Below are 22583 nucleotides of genomic sequence, written 5' to 3' on the forward strand. Positions count from 1 at the left end.
CAGCAGGTGGCCCTTAACCCAGAGTATCTTAAGTCATTTCCAGTAATTTCTGCCTTCCGCCCCAAAGGGCCTCCTCTAGCCCCACCTCCTATTGCCTGACCTGGGCCAAGCACTCTAACCTGTTCCAGAGGCCTGGTACCCCCTGAGCTGGAGAACCATCTGTGGAGTTCTCCCTCCACACGCTACATGGGCAAGATGTGAGTTTGCCCCATAGAGGGCCCTGGAGGAGGAAAGGGGCAGGGAGAGAGGAAGGCAGGGCACAGGGTTGCATACACACACACACACACACACACACACACACACACACACACGGGGTAGGGTGGGGGGAGGACAGGGTGTGGATGGACGGACGGACAACCCAGTGGAAACTAACTGAATTTGCCTGGATGTGGTCTGTTTGAATCATATTTAAATGCCCCCTAACTTGTACTCTGGGATAGGTTTGAGACTGGCTGAGGCAGGAGGCCACCTAGCTTAGACAGGACTCCTGAGGGAAAGGAGCCGTAACAATGCCTTCATAGGACAGAAAGCCTTCAGTCGTGGGGATCAGGCTGCCGAGAAACCTGGGTGGGAACCTACACTGACTCCAGTGAGGAAGGCGCCATTAGAAAATACCCAACACTCTGGGGCTAAGGACACAGCTGCTGGGCCCTAAGCCTGTCAATACTTTGCCATCACTTGCCACAACCCACTCTATCCACAGGCCTCTGGTAGAGTTCTATGACCTCTCCTTGTCTCCCCCTGCTCACTCACAGGTGCTGGCTGCTCCTCTGGGGAGTCCTTCAAACTTGTCCCACAAAGGCCTCGGTGCTCCTGGCCCAGCAGCTACCTCAGCAACTGACATCCCCCGGATACCCAGAGCCATATGTCAAAGGTCAGGAGAGCCATGCTGACATCGAGGCTCCAGAGGGGTTTGCTGTGAGGCTGTTCTTCCAGGACTTTGATCTGGAGCCGTCCCCAGGCTGTGAAGGAGACTCTGTCATAGTGAGCTCGCCTCCAAGGGGTTCTGGGGAGGGAGGCTTCCATGCGCAGTGGGAGGTAGCTCTGCCCTGAATTACCCAACTAGAGGACGGATCAGGTGTCCAAGTCAGAGACCCTGAGGCCTAGCTACGGCATCCCATCAACATCCCTGTCCAGGGCAACCCACAAGGTCTGACCAAACTTTTAGAGGGAAGGCTACGGGGCGGGCCCTGGGTTTTGAGGACTTACAAGGAGACACATAAATATTACTGGTCTACAATCCAGGCAAAGGTCTGGGACTGCACATGCTGTATGTAGGTCTTGTTAATTAGGAAAACGGACGTAATTAATGACAAATGATTTAAGTATCAAGTGAGGACCAGCTTCATCTAGAAAGAGAGGTCACAAAATTACAGCAAGGGCATTATTCAAAATAAGAGTAGTTTTAAATCATACTTTATGTTATTTGGGGGGTTCAATTTTATTATATGTCAAAATAAGTTGTGTGCATAATTTTGTAATTCATCCTATCCAGATGTGGTGGCTCACACCTGTTATCCCAGAACTTAAAAGACTAGGGAGGGAGATCAGAAGATGAGGGCCTGTCTGGGCTATAGAGCAAGTTCAAGGCCAGCCTGGGCTACATAGGGGGAGACCTTGTCTCAGACACAAAAACTAAGTCATGCAGGCTAGCTTTGAACTCACAACCCTCCTGCCCCAGCCTTCTGAGTGCTTTGGTTATATGTCTGATTAAAGGGCTAGGGATACAGTTCATTAGTAGAGTGCTTGCCAGGACCTCAGATCCAATTCCCTGTACAGAGGTTGGGGGGGAGGGGCTTAGGGGGGTGAGGGTGAGAAGCAGTGGTCTCAGCCTCTGTGAGGGGCAACCATTTACAATTTAGCTGTCCCAGCTGTATTTACCTTCATATGTGTAAATGGGGTGCTTATTCTTCTATGCATTTTTTAATATTTGTCTCGCTTTCGTTTTTCTTTAAACTTCCAACTATAGAAGGTGAGTACTGACTCCAGCTGTAAGACCTTAACCACCCTCAGTCCCCCTCACCCATTCTCTCACTTTCCTGTATTATCAATTAAAACTCCCCAATGTTTATTATTTACAGTTAGGACTTTACAACACTCGCGTCTGAGCACATAGTAGATAGCAATTACATTTCCTTTCTTCTAGAGCTTGTGGGTTTCCCAGGAGTCACTCTCCAATAACTTCCTTTAAAAGGATATGTTAATTTTTTTTTTTTTTTAATTTTTTGGTTTTTTGAGACAGGGCTTCTCTGTGTAGCCCTGAATATCCTGGACTCAGGCTGGCCTCAAACTCACAGCAATTGCCTGCCTCTGCCTTCTGAGTGCTGAGATTAAAAGTTTGCACCATCGTTCCCAGCAGAAATTCTAGATGGCCTAAAGTGCCTTTGTTTGACCCCCACCTTGGGTGGACAGTTTACCTAGGTATAATATTCCAGATTTGAAGTCATTGTTTCCAAAATGTTGATGACATTGTCTTCTATCTCTAATATTGCTTAAAAGTATGATGCTACTCGACTGGGTGTGGTGGCACACACCTTTAATCCCAGCACTCGGAAGGCAGAGGCAGGTGGATTTCTGTGAGTTCGAGGCCAGCCTGGTCTACAAAGCGAGTCTAGGACAGCCAAGGCTACACAGAGAAACCCTGTCTCAAAAAACAAGAAAGAAAAAAAAAAGGTATGATGCTACTATCATTCTAAATCTTCCATTTCTCTATCTAGAATTTTGCAAATATTTTCCTTATTCCAGTGTTCTGAACTTTTACTTGATGTGTGCTGTGATACAGATGGCACTTCACTCATTGTAGGGTGGGGGAGTGGCTTTAAATCAAGATACTTTTAACCTAGTCCTTTAATTCTGGAAACATTCTTGCTTTACTTATTTAATAATTTACAGACAACTGCTTCCTTTCACATTGCTTTTTAATGTGTGTGTGGGTATGTGCGCGCACGCACACGCGCGCTTTCTCTCACACGTGTATATATGTGTGTCCCTGTGCTGGCAGGTACCAGTGAAGGCCAGAAGAGGACATCAGATTCCCTGGAGCTGCAGTAACAGGTGCTTGTGAGCCACCACTCTGTCCTGCGCGTCAGCAGTCACATGTAGTGGACTTAGTCTCTAGTTCAGTTCTCTTCTCTGTTCCGTTTTCCAACTCCTGGTCTTTATGCTCCACGTTCTAGAATATTTCTTTGTCTTTCCTTTTTGTGGTGCTGGGAATTGACCCAGGGTCCCCCACACACTGACAGATGCTCTGCCACTGAGCTGCTGAGCTGCAGTTCAGGCCCCAACTTCCCCACATTCAAACCTTTTAGTTGATGATGTCTTCATAAGGACTCATTCTTTCTAAATATGTGGTTCTTACCCCACATGTGCAATATCTGCTTGTTCTCCTCTCGTGGGGATTAGTCTTAAATGTTTCTTCTGTTTTCTGCATTATCAGTGTTTTATCCAAGTTTCTTTTCACCGTTTGCCTGTCTTCACCTCTGCTTTTTGTCTGAGAGACTTGTCTTGCAATGTCTAGTAATATTTGCCTAGCCATTTGTACTTTTAAGATTAAACCACTAAGCTGCTGATTTAAAAGTTCTACATGAATAGCTAACATTTGTCAAGGGATGGGTTTATAGATGGTATTGCAGCAGCCAGGCATGGTGGCACACGCCTTTAATCCTAGCACTCGGGAGGCAGGGGCAGGCGGATTGCTGTGAGTTTGAGGCCAGCCTGGTCTACAACGCAAGTCCGGGACAGCCAAGGTTACACAGAAAGACCCTGTCTTGAAAAACAAACGATGGCGTCACAGTTCATCTTCTGCTGCTGTAACAAAATGCCACAGGCTGGGTGATTTATAAGCATTGGACGTTTATCTTGCTCGTGGTCTGGAGACTGGGAAGTCCACGAGCATGGTGCTGGTGAGGAGAAGGCTTTGCTGTCGTAACATGGTGGAATGGCAAGCAAGCACAAGAGCAAGGAAAATGTGGGCCTAGTTCCTTTTCATTGGGAGCACATTTCTTCAGTAACTAACCCACTCTTACAATAAAGGCACAAATACATTAATTACCTCTTAAAAGACCCATGTCCTGCCAGGCGTGGTGGCACTCAAGGAGGCAGAGGCAGGCAGATCTCTCTGAGTTCAAGACCAGCCTGGTTTACAAAGCAAGTCCAGGACAGCCAAGGCTACACAGAGAAACCCTAGAGGGGGGGCTACCTCTTTTCTCTTTTTGATTTTTTAAAAAGGTTTATCTATTTATTGTGTATGCAGTGTTCTGCCTGCATGTACACCTGCATGCCGGAAGAGGGCGCTAGATCTCATTATAGATGGTTATGAGCCACCATGTGGTTACTGGGAAATGGACGGTGGAAGATCAACCTCTTAACTTCTGAGCCATCTCTCTAGCCTAACTCTTTTTATTTTTTGTTTCATGTTTTTGTTTATTTGTTTGTTTGTGTTTTGATGCAGGGTTTCTCTATGTAGCCCTGGCTGTCCTGGAACTCACTCTGTAGTCCAGGCTGGCCTCCAACTCAGAGATCCTCTGTCTCTGCCTTTTGAGTGCTGGGATTAAAGGCAGAAGGCACCACTACCGACAATGCAACTAAATTATATCCAGCTTTGAGTTAGCCAGATCATAGCAGACAGTATTAACTGGGTGACCTAGAGGTATCCTGGGGGACCTTTCAAAGGTTAGCGTGTACATGTCTTTTGCTTGGCACAGTAAAGTTCCTCAGCAAGGTGCCCCCCGCCCTTCCACTGGGGGCTCCCAACATTCTGGAAACAAGTTGAGACCAGGGATCAAGGACGAGGAAGCCTCTCAGTGTTGGGTTGGTTGGTGTTTGCTTTACTCCTCTGGTTTTGGTGCTAGACTTTACCACCCATGTCAGGTGTACCCAAGGACCTCAACCTAGGGCTACTGGTTTAAGTTCTTCTACCGAGGTCGGTTAGAAAGAGCTGCCTGGTTGGATAGGGTGGAGACTCAGAACCCTGTGGTCTTCCCACCCAGACTTCCTGTCTGCTGGCCTCTTATCAGCCCTTCCCTCATCTCTTTCCCCTGAAAGGTTCTTGGTTCTGCCTAACCCAGAATCTTTGCAGAGCTCAGTGGTGAGAACCTGCTAGCTTCATGTTGGTTTCCACTTTTCCAAATCCAATTCTCCACTTTGCCATCTGTGTCCCCTGGCTGTTATTGGCCATCATCTCCTCTCTTTCTGTCCTTGCCTGTGGATGCTGTTGTGTGTCTTTGGAGTCATCTTAACGGGGTTTAAAGTAGGAAAAGAGACAACTGTGTGGGAATGCAACCACTGGGTCCAGCACTAAGTTCCTTGGGATGGGGGCAGCACTGGGCCTCTAACCCAGAGCGTCTCACATGCTAGACAAGCGCTCCACCACTGAGCAAAATCCTCATCTGCAAAGTACTTGCATTTATGCCTGCGAGTTTAACCGGCCATGGTCATATCCAGTTCGGCCTGTATCTATTGGGCACCTGCTATGAGCTCAGTTCCTCTTTAATCACAGACAGTGTCAATCCTAGACTGGCTCTTCCCTTTTTGTTGAAGAGTTAAAGTTCGAGGATGTGATTTCTCCCTCCTTTCTCCTTCCAGAGAAAGTCACACGAAGAGAGAAAAGAAAGTTCCATGTCCCACAGGGAACTAAGAACAAAATCTAGATTTAATTAGACTCTATGGCTCTCAGCTATGTGCTGACTCTTCACTATAGTTAGAAGCCTGCGTAATCTGGTTTATTAGACAGTTCATGAGATGAGATTAGAAAGAAAGAAAGAAAGAAAGAAAGAAAGAAAGAAAGAAAGAAAGAAAGAAACTGGAGGGCTATCCAGGCACGGTGGTGCATGCCTATAATTCCAGCATTTAGAAGGTAGAAGCAAGAGGATCAGGAATTCAAAGCCAGCCTCGGCTATACAGGAAGTTTGAGGATAGCTACATAGATGCTGACTCAACTCGTTAAGAAAAATAAAAATTGCTTGGGGGATGGCTCAGAGGGTAAAGCACTTGCTTCACAAACAAAAAGACATGAGCTCAGATCACCATCACCCACGCAAAGGCCGGGCATGGTGGCACATACCTGCAACCCCAGGCCTAGAGGGGCCGTGGCAGAGATAGGTGGATCCCAAGGGGCCGCTGGCCAGCCCAGTGAGAGACCATGCTTCAGAAACCAACAGGGAGAAGAATGAAAGAGGATATCCAGTGTTGACCTCTGGCCGCTGCACATGTACTCAAGAATGGGTGCACCGCCCTACACACACACACACACACACACATACTGCACACACACACACACACACACACACACACACACTGCACACACAGTGCTCATACATGCAGAGAGAAGAAAAATAAGAAGGGAGGAAGAAGGGGAGGGGAAGTGGATGAGAAGGGAAGGTTAGATAAAGAAAAGGGTGAGGCAGTGCGGGAAAGAGTAAGAGGTACTCAAGTCAACCAGCCGAGATGTCTCCTATGGCAAGTGCTTTCTGCCTCCTAATGTGGGGCGTTCCATTTGTCGGCGTTGAAAGATCAGTATTGGGCCTGTCTGAGCCAGACATTTAGAGGGACTGAGAAGTGTTTTCCTGCCAAGTTCTCAGTGGATGTGGCCATACAGAGTCGGGATGGACGAAGTCATAAAGAAACTTGAGGTGACGCACACCTTTAATCCCAGCACTCGGGAGGCAGAGGCAGGTATATCACTATGAGTTCGAGGCCAGCCTGGTCTGCAAAGTGAGTTCAGGACAGCCAAGGCTACACAGAGAAACCCTGTCTCAAAAAAAAAAAAAAAAAAAACAGAAAGAAAGAAACTTGAAATTTGTAGAAAATGGGCGAATGGAGAACTAGCAAGGTGTCAGAGTAAGCTTGGTGTGGTAGCTCAGCTGAGGCAGAAACTGTGACAAATTCAATGCTAGTCTGGGTTACATACTGAGTTCCAGGCCAACCTGGGCTACATTGTGAAACTCCGCCTAAAACAAAACAGCCTAGAATAAACCAGATGTGGTGGTATGCATCTGTTATCTTAGCACGTGATGGCTAAGGCAAGAGACTCATAAATTTGAGGCCAGACTTATAGTCTAAGAGAAAGAGAGAGAGAGAGAGAAGAAGGAGGAGGAGGAAGAGGAGGAGGAGGAGGTGGCAGGGGCAGAAGCATCATCCAGGAAATAAGAGTTCATACAAGAGTTTGAGGCCTCACCCCACGCTGTGTAGGGAGACCCACACTTCAAAAACCAAGGACTGAAGTGCACCACTTGTTGAGATTCCATCATAAGCCCTATAGGCGTAGGGAAAACTTTACTAAGTTGAGCAAGAATATCCAGCCTCCAGTATACCCACATCGTGTGTATTTTATGTCCTTGGATTCCCACGCTGTGAGGATTTCATGTAGAGTGAACAGAGCAAGAGGAAGAACAGCCCATGAGGAAACTAGAAAGGGCACGGAGCTCAGGCTGTCTTCACAGAAGGTCTTCTGGCTTCACAGATGTTAGTTGGCTGTAGAAAGTTATTTAGAAAAATGGAAGGGGACAGGTTGGGAGTCACTGTGGGCATGCGCTGATTTGAAGCTGCGGCGCTCGAGGCACTGTGGTGAGAGCTGTTGTGCGGTAGCCACCAGAGAAGACTACTCAGAGTCCGGGTTAAGCCAACAGAAAGTGTATTAGCTGGCCAGCTGCTACACTGCCTATTCGGGATCCTAGTGTAGCCCTTAGCCTTTCTCAGGGTGAACTTTCAAGCACAAGAGAATATATCCTAGGTTAATACATTTCAGTTAACAAGAGCAGCTAGCCAGAAGTGGAACTACAGGAGCCAAAAAGGCAAGTTTAGTTCATTTAGAGACTTTCCCAGAGCAATGGACGTTGGTGGATTAGGTCTTTGTTTTTATTTTGGCAGGTGGTGCTGCCTACGTGCTGAGTTTAATGGCTCGAATGGCACGTCCATCATGGAGTCAGTTGTGCTAAGATCAGAGGCCTTGTTACATTCCCCCACTGGTTTTTGTGAATGAGTTAAATCACACTCATTCTGCTCTGAAGAGGTGCAGTTGGTCCTAAGGACCATTAATTTTACTGACCTGGTACATAATTGGCCATGTAGGTTAAGGTACAGGGCCTTGCTGTGAATTCAGTCAGAGTGAGAACTAAAGGCCCAGCCAGGGCTGAGAGCAGAACAGCTCGCCAGGGGGCCCAAGAGGACAAAGCTGGGTACTAATTATCCGGCTTATATCTCTGTCTCTTTTTCTTTTTGAGCTTTTTCCCTCCATCCGTGACAAGTTTTTGTTTTTATAATTTCTCCTAATGGATCTGCATAGGAACAACAGGTTTCTCCCAAAGCCCCAGAGAGACCTCCTTATCTCATGAGAAATAAGTGTAAGCCTCTTGGGTTCTGGGTTCTGTAGGGCCACTTCTGAAAGGAGGGCTACTGCTGTTTTAATTCAAAAATAGAAACTTTTAATACCTCTAGGTCCTGATCAGCCTGTGTGCTTGGTTTTTTGCTTTTGTTTGGGGTTTTTTGTTTTTTTTTTTTTTTTTTTTTTTTAATCTCCCATGATAAAGACTGTCTGTACCATGTCTGTACCAGCTCCAACCAGGAGTGAAATGAAAGAAGGCATGGCTTTTTTTTTTTTTTTTTTTTCTCTCTCTCTTTTAATAGTTCAGTGTCCATCTCAAAATGTACTTTTTCCCTCTTCCCCATGATATGGGTATACCAGAGACAGAATGTGTACTAAAATGTGTAGAAGTGTTTTCTCGGTTTGGAAAGCATTCGCAGAGGCACATGTAGTCAAACCACTAGTACCCGCCCACCAAGTGGCCTTGGGGTCACAGCAACATTGCTGCTGTCCACATGAGCTAGCCCACAAGGCAGAGCAGCAGGCATCAGAATAAGGGGGCATGCCTAGGTAAAAGGGTTTGGATATTAGACAACTTCCAGGTCCTCTCACATTAATTTGGGCTGTCCTGGTCACTGTGAGCTTTGTAAGTCAATGGGCTAGCAATATGGTTACTTCCTGTCCCTGTTGGAGTATGGGGCCAGAGCTCTAAGCTTGACCAGCAATCCTGGTCCATCTCTGTATGGGGATGATTAACTAAGCAGCGGACCTTGTCAAGAGTGGAAGATAGAGATGGGATCCAGAAAAGTGGGAGGTGGGACTCTGGCCCTGGGTGTGTTAAATGCTTTGGAGAGGAGAGTTGCTTGGGTCTAGGCATATGTCGGACGCAAAGGCCTAGTTTAAATCTTTTCCTCAGGTCTCTTCCTGTGGCATAAAATCTGACTCCCCAAGTTTTCCCTGTTTTCCAAAAGCCAAAATCTCTTTAAATGAATTTTCCAGGAAGCCTCTATTTCACAACCCCAATTTTTTGCAATGGAAACTCCCTTGCTTTCAGCAACTAGAGGGACCAGCCACAGGGCTTGCATAAAATTGTAAGCTCTAGATTCCTGTCTCAAAAGGTAAACTTCTACATCTTTTTTTCAATATAGTCAAAATTTTAAGTGGGCACCAATGAGCAAAGGTCAAGATGAATATGGGCCGCTGGTCTGTACTCACATTCAAATGCCTTCCCTGTACCTGTCTTCCTCAGTTCTCAAGCCCCACCTGAGGGCAGCAGGCACTGGACCATGGCACTGCATTCATACCAAACATAAGATTCAGGAGAAGGGGGGCTGGAGAGATGGCTCAGTGGTTAAGAGCACTGACTGTGCTTCCAGAGGTCCTGAGTTCAATTCCCAGCAACCACATGGTGGCTCACAACCATCTATAATGTGATCTGATGCATACTGCACACATAATTAAAAAAAAAAAAAAAAAAAAAAAAAAGATTCAGGAGAAGGTAAAAGGAGGAAGGAGTGGAAGGGCCCAGGACCTGATAAAAAAAACCTTGATTTTAATGGGTCCATAATCTGATGACAGTCTATGTGATGGCAGCCGTCGCTTCTGTTTTTGGCCTGGATGTGGCAGACCCATAGTGTAAGGACAGCCACCGTCAGAGACCTAGGAGCAGAGAAAACCACTGTTTGGCTTCCTTTCAAGGTTGGATCCAGCACCCCTTTGGCTACCTGCTTGGGCTCAAACAAGGAGAAGCTGATGGTGGACTTGGAGGTTGCCTGGGTCTTTTGTGTAGTTCAGTGACTAGCCTGTATGGAGGACTGGAGGGAGTGGAATGGTTAGAGACTTTTGCCACTGCTAGTCTCTGAACCAGGGAAGCAGTAGGGGAGGTCTTCCAAACATAATCGTGTGGGGGTGAATCCTTCCCTATATGGGGTGCCAAAGCAAAGGAAAGGAAAGGAATTCTGTCTACCTCTTGCTGAACTCTAATGAGAGTGCTGTTAGTTTCTTTTAATGTCCTTGTTTGCTGTTGTTGTTGTGTTTTATTTGTTTGTTTGTGTTTGGGTTGGTTTTTTGGTTGGTTTTTATGAGACAGGGTTTCTCTGTGTAGCCTTGGCTGTCCTGGACTCACTTTGTAGACCAGGCTGGCCTCAAACTCAAAGAGATCCACCTGCCTCTGCCTCCCGAGTGCTGAGATTAAAGGCATGAGCCACCACCACCCCACCCCCCCGCCACCCGGCTTTAATGTCCTGTTTATTCTTTCTATTTACCCAGAACTCTGATGTCTATATATACAATCAAGTTTCCAATCCATGCCTAAAGCTTTTACTATTGAGATGTTTTAGTTATGAAAGCTGGCCATTGTCAGACTCAGTTTCTACGGGGAGGCCTATCAGGGGACCAATTCCTGGAGGAGATTTTCAGCTACTATTTAAGTAGTTTCAGTCCGAATGATGAACACTTCTACACACCTGGAATAGGCATCTGTAAAAACTAGGAAGTCTTTACATCCTTCCCTGGCAGGCTGGGTCTTGGTAAGGCCACTTTTCCCAGAGTTCACATGGATGTTGGCCTCTCATTCAGACCCCTTCCTGCATAGGGCTCTTTGATTTGGATTTTGCCTGAATACAAACTGGCATCAGGCTGAGATACCCCGAGACCCAGGCTGTTCAGTCTAGGTATAACATATCTTGGTCTGGTTAGAAAGTCTTGTGGACCCTGATGAGTAGCCTGGTGAGGGTCAGTTACCAGAGTCCACCACATTGTTTCTAGGAGAACGATTTCTGGTGTCCTCCATCAACCTGTGGGCTCCAGGTCTCTATTTCCTCTTGGTTTGTACTATGGAATCTCAGGCAGCACTGGGTTGGGGAGATGTCATCAGAATATTAATAGACTCTGTTTCTCTTGGAGCCTCTTGTTGGGCTCCAAGATCAGCAAGCCTCAGGGGAATTTTCTTTTTGGTGTCCAAATTCACTCCAGGAGGGCCAAGATTTTCTTTTTGTTTTAAATGGCCTTTCTCCCAGTGGTGAGAAGCCCCCTTTCTGTCTAGGTCATATGGTGGACATGCCTGGTAGTGAAAGCACAGCAACTGTTCGTGTGTGGTGGTGGTGGTGGACTTTCCTTTTCTGCATCCGAGAGCCTGGGTCAGATCGATCCACTCTGTTCTCTGAGCTGAGGTACCTGGTTTGGGCCCAAATCATTTCAGTTAAAGTGGCTACTGCTACTCCCACATACCTGGCTTTATTTTTCATCTCGTGACATCATAAATGAACCTCTACAGGTCGTCATCAGGCAAGAAGGTGGCAGGATTGATAGTGGTGGCTTTCTCAAACTGCACTCAAAGGTGGTCCGGGAGTAGGGCCTGGTCCTGGGTCACACAGGCATTAGACAGCCAGCATTCTGGGGCTCCTCAGAGGAGGGTATCAGTGGGGCTCTGTGAGTATTCTGACCCATGGTTAACTTGTTTGTTTGTTCATTTTTGGTTTTTTGTTTTCATTAGATTAGCAGTAGCCACCACGGCTCTTAGACAGGCGGACTATTCTGAGGCTTCAGGGCCCATTTATCTGTCACAGAACATTTCCATGACCCCATAGTTTGGGTTAAAATCAGTTTTGTAATCTCTTTTGTTTATGTACAAACAGATGAAAGGGTTTTTGAGACATCTGGAAGTTCTAGGGCAAGAGTTGAAGTCAGAGCAGTTTTTAAAGCTTCAAATGTCCTTTGTTTAGTTTCAGTCCTGATTAAGGGCACAGTGCGCCCCCCCCCCAACCATGTGCTATTGTATAGAGGCCTTGCTCTACTGCAGACTCTGGTATCCAGAGGTACAATACCTAGCCACACCTAGGACCTCTCAACCCTGTCTCTTAGTCTTTGGGGTTAGGATCTGAAAGGTGGCAGCAACCCTACTCTGAGACAGGCTCCTCTTTCCTCCTCTCAGCTAGTAGCCAAGATAGGTAGGGAGCCTCTGATGCACAAAGTTGGCCTTTCTTAACTGACATTCTGCAGCCCAATAGCGGCAACTCTCGCAGCAATCTCTCAGTGGTCCTTTCATTATTTACTTCAGCTTTAGCATTTAGTGTCTCATCAAACAGAGCTGGAGAATTTTTAAGTCCTTGGGGGAAACCTGGTCCAGGTAAGTTAGCTGCCGTAACCTCCTCTGGGTCTGTCCATGTAAAAGCAAAAATGGGTTAACTCACCTCTACCAATGGGAGACTTAAGAATACATATTTCAGGTGCAAGTGTATACCTGTTCCTCTGGAGGAATCAGAATCATGAGGATCAGAGGTCCAAGGTTTCTTCACAGGCAAGAGAAGAACATTTCAGGGTGACTGGCAGGGCACCAGGTGCCTGTCTCTCCAAGGCAGGCATTATGGACTGCAGTTTCCCTTTTTTGTTTCCAGGTTATTGAGTAGTGTTTAATCTGGATGAGGGTAGCTGAACTGATTGAACAATTATAGGTGCTATCATTAAAAATAACTGGAGTGAGTCAAGCATGGTGGCACACGCCTTTAATCCCAGCACTCAGGAGGCAAAAGCAGGCAGATTGCTGTGAGTTCGAGCCTGGTCTACAAAGTGAGTCCAAGACAGCCACAGCCAAGGCTACAAGACAGAGAGAGAGAGAGAGAGAGAGAGAGAGAGAGAGAGAGAGAGAGAGAGAGAGAGAGAGAGAGAGAGAGACAGAGACAGAGAGAGAGCTTCAGCTAGGAGATAGTCTTCTGACAGAGAGTAAGACACCAACATCTTTGCTGAGTATCTGTAAGTCTAACTGTATCCCATCAGCAGAGGTGACGGTGGCTTTCAGTTTATGCAAAAGGTCTCGTCTCTCGAGCAGCCTGTGTTGTTAAACACCTCCTGAGTTACCTCCAGCAACCAGGACTTATTTATACCTTTTTTTAAAAAAAACTTTTACGGGGCTGGAGAGATGGCTCAGAGGTTAAGAACACTGTCTGCTCTTCCAGGGGTCCTGAGTTCGATTTCCAGCAACCACATGATGGCTCGCAACCATCTATAATGTGATAGGTGCCCTCTTCTGGCGCCCAGGTGTATGTGCAGGCAGAGCACCATATACGTAATAATAAATAAATATTTTTTTTAAAAAGAAAGTTTTTAAAAATCTTTTTTTTTAGGAAAAAAAATCAATTTTTTTTCTAATAACTCAGTGACAATGGACATCATTTTAGCAGCTGTATTTATTCCTTCAAAAAAGGACCTAGAGAAAATTGTTTAAAGTCTCCTTGGTCTGTGTTGAATAGAAGGGAAAATCCACTCTACACAAGCCATACTGAGCAGAAGTGATCCCTTTACCTGGCCCAAGAGCAGTTTTTCTGATTTTTTTTCAGGGAATGGTGGGTTTCGAATTTTCCAATTATATGGAATATTGGTTGAAAAGGAGGCACAAATCATGAAAGGAGAAGGAGTCGACTTCCCCCTGTCTTTAGGGCTGCTTAGAGCAGGCAGGGAAGCAAAGAGAATGCACACGGTGGGGAGCTATTTCTCCCTCGTGTCTGCATCTGCTAAGATGAATGAGAGAGGCCCGGCCCCTCCGGCACCTCCACACAGGGACCAGCCCAACCTGGACCATAAGCAGGAGTCAAGCAGCAAAGCAAGTGGACACTCTGGGTGTGAGACAGGTGGGGTGGGTTTGCTTGTTTGTTTGTTTTTGTTTTTGTTTTTGTTTTTCAGTTTTCTATCTTTTTCCCCCTCCCCCACACCTTTTTGGCTTGTTGTGATTGTTGTTTTGTGTTTGGTATGGTTTGGTTTGGTTTGGTTTGTTTTTCTCTGGATGACCTGGCAAAGCCAAAAGGATTTGGGTGCCCAACAAGAGACACAGTTGTTAAGCTTGGGAGATGGGCAGTGCAGGGAGAGTCTCACACCAGAGAAAGCCACTGGTCAATACAGAGAAAGAGAACAGACAAAAATATATAGAAAAGATGGGGGGCAGGAGAGAGATACAGAGACAGAGACAGAGAGAGCCCCAGTAAAGACAACCAAGAGTGATCACCACACACTCATACACCTGAACAGAAGATCCAGTGACGCTTCACAGATGGATCCAGGACACTGGGTCAGCACCACATCTGACCTCTCCTGTGTGTCCAAACAGAAGGCACCTTAACCAGACTTACCCCCAGAGGTGACGGACCAGACCTTCTAATTCGTTTCCTTGTGGGGTGGAAGTGTCAGATCTCTCTGGCATGTCGTTAGGCAGGCATTGATCAAAGGGAGGGACCTGGACCATCTCAGGTTGCATGCCCACCAGGAGCCCTTTGGCCTCCATACTGGGTCTCTGCTCCGAGAGGATCTAAGACCCCTGATGTCTTGAGGTCTCATCTCTGGGGAATCTCTGCGGAACTTCCAGAAACATAGTGAAATATCCAGCAGAGAAGACTATTGGTTTAAGCCAATAAAAAGTCTTTATTAGATGGCCAGTGACTATACTGGCTGTACAGGACCCCAGTATAGCACTGAGCCTTTCTCAGGGAGAGCTTTTGAGCACAAAAAAACAAAACAAAACCTGGGTTGGCATACTCCAGTCAACAAGAACATTAGCCAGAAGCAGAACTGTGAAAGCCAAAAAGCAAGGTGAGTGCATTTAGATTCTTGCCTAGAACTTTGGTCTTTGATGGATTCGGTCTTTGCTTTCCTTTCAGCAGGTGGTGCTGCCTGCGTGCTGAGTTTTATGGCCTGAATAGCATTTCCATCATGACATCGTTGTGCTAAGGTCTGGGGCCTACTAAGGTCTAGGGGGTCTGTTACAAGTATCAGGGACTCAAAACTTGGCAAAGCAGATGTAGTCTTTTCTTAGAAATTACAATCCAGCGAGAAATGCAGAGAGTCAAGGAATCTTCTGGAAGGGAAGAAAAAAAAAACAGTAAAGTTTTACAAGGTAATTAGGGGTAAGAGAGCATCAACTACATGGTCATTCTGGAGGACCCTTGGGGGTCAATAATGAGACAAAACGCTAATTCAGGAAGACCTCAACATGAACAGCTTCTGGGCTCCACAGAAGTGCATCATTTCCCAGAAGAGCTGGAGGGATGGCGGGCATGACCCCGCACCCTGTAGCCAGTGGCACAGACTTGCCCCACACTTCCTATCCTCTGCTTCCTCTTTCAGATTTCAACCAGAGGAACAGATGCAACCCGGCTGTGTGGGCAGCATGGCTCCTCTCTGGGGAGCCCTCCTGGTCTCAGGGAGTTTGTGTCCTTAGGGAGGAGTTTGCGGCTGACCTTCCGGGCACACTCTTCCTCCAAGAACAAGACCACAAACCTCCACAAAGGCTTCCTGGCTCTCTACCAAGCCATAGGTGAGGGTCCCTCCGGGAGTGTAGGCAGAGAATCTTTGTGACCCCATTCCTGGTCCCTGACCCTTGACAGACCAAGTGGAAGCATGGGTGACAAGTGAGACTTGGGGATACCTGAGCTGACTCTATCCTTGTCCCAGTGCTGACCTTGCTAGTGAGCAGCCCAGTTAGGCAGCTGTCATAGCTTGGCTCCAGCCATTACTTTCAGGAAAGGTTTTTTTTTCCTTTTTTTACTTTTTTTTACTTTCAGGAAAGTTTACAGGCCCTCTGTGCAGATCAAGAGAAATCAGAAAGTCAGGTGAGTGGGTGGAAATCTAGATTTTCAAACAGTGACTTGCTTTTTGGAAAAAGTAATATTTGCACATAACAGATACCTTTTAAATTCAAGTGTGGAAAGTAAAATTCTTTGATCTCTGGTCTTTGTCACTGACCACACTTTCCAGAAGCATCCTTGCTTTCCAGCTACACCCTTGAGGACACGTTGCATCTGTTTGTTGTATTATGTACAGAACGTTCTGGGGCTGCCATTTTAAGTGCAGTATGCCTTTATTTTTTTAAGACTTATTTATTTATTTATTTGATTTATTTATTTTTATTATGTGTGTGAGTGTTTTGCTTGCATGTATGTCTGTGCACCGTGTGTGTGCCTAGTACCTACAGAGGCCAGAAGAGGGCATTAGATCACCTAGTGCTAGAGTGCTGAAGTGCTATGTGGGTGCTGGGACCTGAACCTGGGTGCTCCGGAAGAGCAGCAAATGGTCTTCACTGCTCAGCCATCTCTCCAGTCCCAACTCCAGTATGTCTTTTGGGCCTTCTTTTGTGCATACAGTGAGCATTGACACATTGTGTTTTTAATAGCACACACTATTCCCTTCACTGCTGTCATATATATTTAGTGAGTCCACCATGGATACTTTCTTGCCACCAACAATGTGGCTGTGTATATCCTTACACACACATCTTTGAGCACAGGTATGGCAATTTCTTTGGGGTAAATTCTTAGTAGTTTAAATGCTGGGTTACAACACATTCACATTTTTAAATTTGGTAGCTGTTTAACTTCTCTCCACAGAAGTTTTGCTAATTAATACTCTCACCAGCTGTGCTTGGAAAGGCTAGTTTCTCCACAACTCACTTCTAACTGTTGTTTTCAAGCTCTTGGAGTTCTGAAAACCTGATCAATGAAAAACAGTTTGGGGGGGCTGGAGAGATGGCTCAGAGGTTAAGAGCACTGCCTGCTCTTCCAAAGGTCCTGAGTTCAATTTCCCAGCAACCACATGGTGGCTCACAACCATCTATAATGAGATCTGGTGCCCTCTTTTGGCCTGCAGGTGTATATTCAGGCAAAACATTGTATACATAGTAAATAAATAAATCTTTAAGGAAGAAAAAAAGAGTTTGGATTTTGCTAAGTCCTGTGCACTGACCATGTAGACACAGTCAGAACCATCCCCTGAGTTGCCACTTCACAAGTCTGTGCGAAGCCCTGAGAAGTGCTGTTTCTCTACAGCTGTGAGCCAGCCCAATGGGGACGCTGAGGCTGTCACCACATCTGGAGCTGACCCTCCCAAGATTCAGAACCACTGCCAAGATCCCTATTATCAGGCGGGACAGACTGGTGAGTCCCTGCCTGCTGAGGAAGCACTTTCTACAAAAAGGCCTGGGGCCTTCTGAGCCTGTCCTCCTAGCTGGACACCCCCCCAATTCTTTGCTGTCCCTCATTCTGCTCTGCAGGGACAATTAGTGGCCCATCCTTGGGGGATTGGAAGGACAGACAGGATGGAGACATTCTTCACTGTGTGCCAGGTGAGTAGCCACATGCCTGGTGCTGTTGCAGTGGCCAGGTGCCAGCAGGCCTCAGCTGTACCTGGGAGGCTGGCACATGAGGTGAAAGGAAAGTACTAGAATAGAAAATGGAGGTGAGGAGCTGGAGAGATGGCTCAGAGGTTAAGAGCACTGGCTGCTCTTCCAAATGTCCTGAGTTCAATTCCCAGCAACCACGGGGTGGTTCACAGCCATCTATAGGGAGATCTGGTGCCCTCTTCGGGCATGAAGGAAGAGCACCGTATGCTTAATAAATAAATCAATCTTTAAAAAAGAAAGAAAAGAAAGGAAAGAAAGAAAGAAAATGGAGATGAAGAAAACACACACAGCTGTGAGAGGTGGCGCACACCTGTAGTCCCAGCACTCGGGGAGGCAGAGGCAGGTGGATCTCTGTGAGTTCGAGGCCAGCCTGGTCTACAAAGAGGGTCCAGGACAGCCAAGGCTACACAGAGAAACCCTGTCTCGAGAAACAAAAAACAAAAAGAGGAAAAGAAAGAAAGAAAAGAAAGCACATACAAATGCGCATGGGTGTGTGTGCACACGCACACACATACACACACACAGCCTCTCTCTGCCCCGCCCCAATGACCTGTCAACAGTTAATCTACTTTCTGCCTCCGTGAGTTCATTTTGGTCATTTCGTACAAATGGAATCACATAAGACTTTTTATGACTGGCTTCTCCCCTTAGCATAATAAATTCAAGGTCATCCACGTTTAACCTCACCTCAATCTTTTTTTGTGTGTATGTATTTTGTTTTTGTGACAATCTCGTATATCCCAGAATGGTCTCAAACTCCCTATGTAGCCAAGGATGACCTTGAACTCCTGATTTTTCTGCCTGTTTCCCAAGTTCTGGGACTACAAGTATACACCAAGCCACCTGTCAAAATCCATATTTTCTAATGAAAGAACTGCCCCCACCACCAAGTCTGATCTATGGGACATTGCAGGGCAGCCTGGGTTGGAGTGTAGGTGACATGGGAGATATTACAAATGAAAGAAGGACTCAGAAAACAGAAGCAAGAGACACTGAAGACAAACTGTGGACCAGAGATTGCACAACAGGGTTAAGAAAGGACTGGAAAATGTCTGAAACAGCAGGACTGTCCTGTCCCGCACAGGATTTGTGCCTCCTGGTGTCAGGACTGATTCTCTGCTCACCTCAGTACTTGTGCCTTGCACGCTTGGAAGGTCGTGGCCCTCTCCCGAGTCTCACCTGGAAACGTCCTACACCTACCACACCGCCTCATGGGCCTCGAGGGTAATCTCCTACAGCTGTTGATTGCTCACCTTACCTCACCTCTCTTGCAGTCTGTGGAAGACCAGTCATCCCCGTTACCCAGGACCCAAAGACTTCTGGTTCTTCCCGAGCTAAACTGGGCAACTTTCCCTGGCAAGCCTTCACCAGTATCTATGGTCGTGGCGGCGGAGCCCTGCTGGGTGACAAATGGATCCTGACGGCTGCCCATACCATATATCCCAAGGACAGCATCTATCTCAGAAAGAACCGGAGTGTAGAAGTGTTTCTGGGTCACACGGACATAGACGAACTACTGAAACTGGGGAGCCATCCTGTCCGTAGGGTGGTGGTTCACCCGGACTACCGCCCACACGAGTCCCACAACTTCAATGGGGACATCGCTCTCTTGGAGCTTCAACACAGTGTCCCTCTGGGCCCCAACCTCCTCCCAGTCTGTCTGCCCGACAATGAGACCCTGTACCACAGCGGCCTGTGGGGCTACGTCAGTGGGTTTGGTGTGGAGATGGGCTGGCTAACGACAAAATTGAAATACTCAAAGCTGCCTGTAGCTCCACGGCAAGCCTGTGAAGCCTGGCTCCGCCGGAAGCAGCGGACTGAGGTGTTTTCCGACAATATGTTCTGCGTTGGGGACGAGTTACAGACGAATAGCGTCTGCCAGGGAGACAGTGGCAGCGTCTACGTGGTGTGGGACGATCGTGCTCGTCACTGGGTGGCCACAGGCATTGTATCCTGGGGCGTCGGGTGTGGCAAGGGGTATGGCTTCTACACCAAAGTACTCAATTATGTGGATTGGATCAAGAGGGTGATGGAAGGTAAGGACTAACTGAGGGGCGGGGAGAGGCTGAGCAGTGGCCAAGCAGCGCTGTGGAGGTCCCAGCCAAGATTGTGCAGGAGTGAGGATCCACTTGGAGCCAGGGAACCCGATTTAAGTCACCGATTCAGCAACCCCAATGCCAAGAGGAAACCCCTCCCCCAACCTACAGCATCCCAAATCAGAAGCAGCGCCCACTGCACCCGTCTCACATTCTGTTCTCCTGGGCTTTGTACCCTGTGCATCTAAGCAACTTTTGCTTAGAGCATCCTTTCATTTGTTCAAGGCGGGATTTCACTCTGTAGCCCAGGCTGGCCTCAGACCCATGGCCGTGCTCCCACTTCCGGCTCGCAAACACAGCGTCATCATGTTCGTCTTTTTAATCCTCTACCTCATCTACTGACAGTTTCTTCTGTATTTACTCATGGACTTGTGTTTCTGAACTATTCCCAAGACCCTTACAATGACCTTCAAATACGCAAAGCAGATGGCTTCCCCACCTATCCCAACTCCTACATGCCGTTACAGTAATATTTCCTTTCTCGTTTTACATCTGCGGGAATCTGGGAGCATCACCTGTTACCTCACCTAATGCTGGCTCTGTGCTGGCAAAGGGTATGTTGTCCCTGTCTCACAATGAGGAGTTGCTAGGTGCGGTGGCTCATGGAAGTACCAGAGCTGGCTCTTGCTTGAGGTTTCATGCCTCCCCACAAGCTGAGCAAGTGATACACACCCAATATCTAAGCCACTCAGGAGGTTGAGGAAAAAGGGATTAAAAGTTCACGGCCTGCCTTGATCTCATTTCAAAGTTAACAACAACAAAATATCTGGATGGTAATGACTCATGCCTTTAATCCCAGCACTTGGGGGAGGTTCGAGGCCAGCCTGGTCTACAGAGTCAGCTCCAGGACAGCCAAGGCTACACAGAGAAACCCTGTCTTAAAAAAAAATCAATCAATAAAAAGTTGACCACTCAGGAGGCAGAAGCAGGTGGATCGCTGTGAGTTCGAGGCCAGCCTGGTCTACAAAGCAAGTACAGGACAGTCAAAGCTACATAGAGAAACCCTGTCTCAAAAAACCAAATAATTAATAATAATAATAATAATAATAATAATAATAATAATAATAATAAAATTAAAAGTTGGTGGTATCTGAATATGGTTGGTTCTACTTTCCAAGTCCTATGCATAGTTCAAAAGACTATTAAGAATAGTCTAGTACATGAACTCTGCTGCCCCATATTTGACTACTTCCCCTTGGTGGGGAGGCCTGGTAGCACTCAGAGAAAGAATAGGAAGGTTACCAAGATGAGACTTGATAGACTGTGACCATATGGTGGGGGAGGGGAGTCCCCCTCTGTCACAGACCTAGGGGAGGGGAATAGGGTGTAAGAGGGAGGGAGGAACAGGAGAAGACAAGCAAGGGCATAACAATTAAGATGTAATCTGAATAAATTAATAAAAAAAAAAAGAAAAAATAGTCTAGTGGTTGGGAGAGATGGCCCAGAGGTTATGAGCGCCGGCTGCTCTTTCAAAGGTCCCTGGAACTGGACCACAAAAGACAGAAGCTCACAAATGCCTGCGAGTCCAGTTCTGAGGTTTCCAACAGCCTCTTCCAGCCTCCACAGGCAACACTGCATGCACACAGCACAATACATACATGCAGACAAAACACTTATACACATAAAATACAAATAAGTAAAATCTTCAAAAAAGTAAACAAATAAGCTAGGCAGTGGTGGCGCACGCCTTTAATCCCAGCACTAGGGAGGCAGAGGTAGGTGATATCTATGAGTTCCAGGCCAGCCTGGTCTACAAAGCGAGTCTAGGACAGCCAAGACTACACAGAGAAATCCTGTCTTGAAAAACCAAATAAATAAATAAATAAGCAGGTTTAAAGTAAACGTATTCTAAAAATACTAAACCAAAGTTGTTTTGGTTAGAGAGAATTTGACTAATTTTCTCTTATTTTCTACTCGCTAAATTTTAATAAGCATACATCATTCTTATTACTTAAATTTTATTTTTATAAAAAGTATGTATTTTCTTATTGATGGAGCAAAATACATATATTTGTCTAGATCCATGTGATTCTTTTTGTCTCTAGATGTAGTTTTAGACTTTATTTGAATGTGTGAACAGAGTTGAAGTGGGGTTAGACTTGAGGTGGTAAGGTCCGGGTTTGGCTTTGTGTGTGTGTGTGTGTGTGTGTGTGTGTGTGTGTGTGTGTGTGTGTGTGTGTGTGTGTGTGAAGTCTCAGAACCCCTAGAAACAATAGAGATGAGATTGCTTCACCTGACATTTCTTCTTGGACCACCTCCTCTCTATCTGTTCCCTCTGCCTCCATTACAAATAGGTAACACGGGCTAGAGACATGGCTCAGGGGATAAGAGTATTGTCTACTGTTCCAGAGGTCCTGAGTTCAATTCCCAGCAACCACATGATGGCTCACAACCATCTATGATGAGATCTGGTGCCCTCTTCTGGTGTGCAGGCATACAAACAGATAGAGCATTCATACATAAAATAAATAAAAATCTTTAAAATAAATATGTAAAACACACACAGCTCTTAGGGTACCAGCGTGCAATTCACTGAACAAGACTTCCCCTTCTTTCTGTCTTCTGACCTAATCCATCCCCTTCTCCCTCATTATTTGTCTTTCCTGACCTGACAAGGCCATGGATCTTACTGTGATAAAATTATAGACTAGCCCTGCCACTACATTCATACCAAGCCTTCCAAACTGTGGTAATTTTTTAATCCTGTGTGTGCCTGCTCTCCAGCTACATTCCAAGATGACTGGTCAAACGGAGACTGCCTCCATCTTTGTGAGTCCTTGGAATCCACAGTCTGACCCCTAATACAAATAATCCCATGTGTGGACAAGTTGAGGACATAGAGGGATGGAAGGTCCGTCTAATAAGGAACACATCAGGACGGCCTCCAATGTCTCAGGAGCGGGGAGGCCTGCTCTGCAGCCTAAGCCTTTACAGAACAAAGTGCCATAAGGTATTTGGTGCCATGGACACAGGAACAAAAATTTTATCCTTATGGATAGTACAGTGGTTTCCCTTCTAAGAACACCGA

General features: G+C 46.5%; 1 protein-coding gene across 1 annotated transcript in view; it reads left to right on the top strand.

Moving 5' to 3' along the window:
• The window catches only part of C1rl (complement C1r subcomponent like), a 29185-nt gene extending 9460 nt beyond the window's left edge, over nucleotides 1-19725 (top strand). The window contains exons 2-7 of the mRNA XM_051155652.1: nucleotides 111-197; nucleotides 756-984; nucleotides 15410-15599; nucleotides 17107-17214; nucleotides 17331-17402; nucleotides 18734-19725. Coding sequence (XP_051011609.1) covers nucleotides 111-197; nucleotides 756-984; nucleotides 15410-15599; nucleotides 17107-17214; nucleotides 17331-17402; nucleotides 18734-19506 — 1459 coding nt within the window. The 3' untranslated portion in view covers nucleotides 19507-19725. The remainder of the gene's footprint in view (nucleotides 1-110; nucleotides 198-755; nucleotides 985-15409; nucleotides 15600-17106; nucleotides 17215-17330; nucleotides 17403-18733) is intronic.
• The last annotated feature ends 2858 nt before the right edge of the window (nucleotides 19726-22583 follow it).

This window comes from Acomys russatus, chromosome 13 (genome assembly GCF_903995435.1).
Source record: "Acomys russatus chromosome 13, mAcoRus1.1, whole genome shotgun sequence".
Taxonomy (NCBI): Eukaryota; Metazoa; Chordata; class Mammalia; order Rodentia; family Muridae; genus Acomys; species Acomys russatus.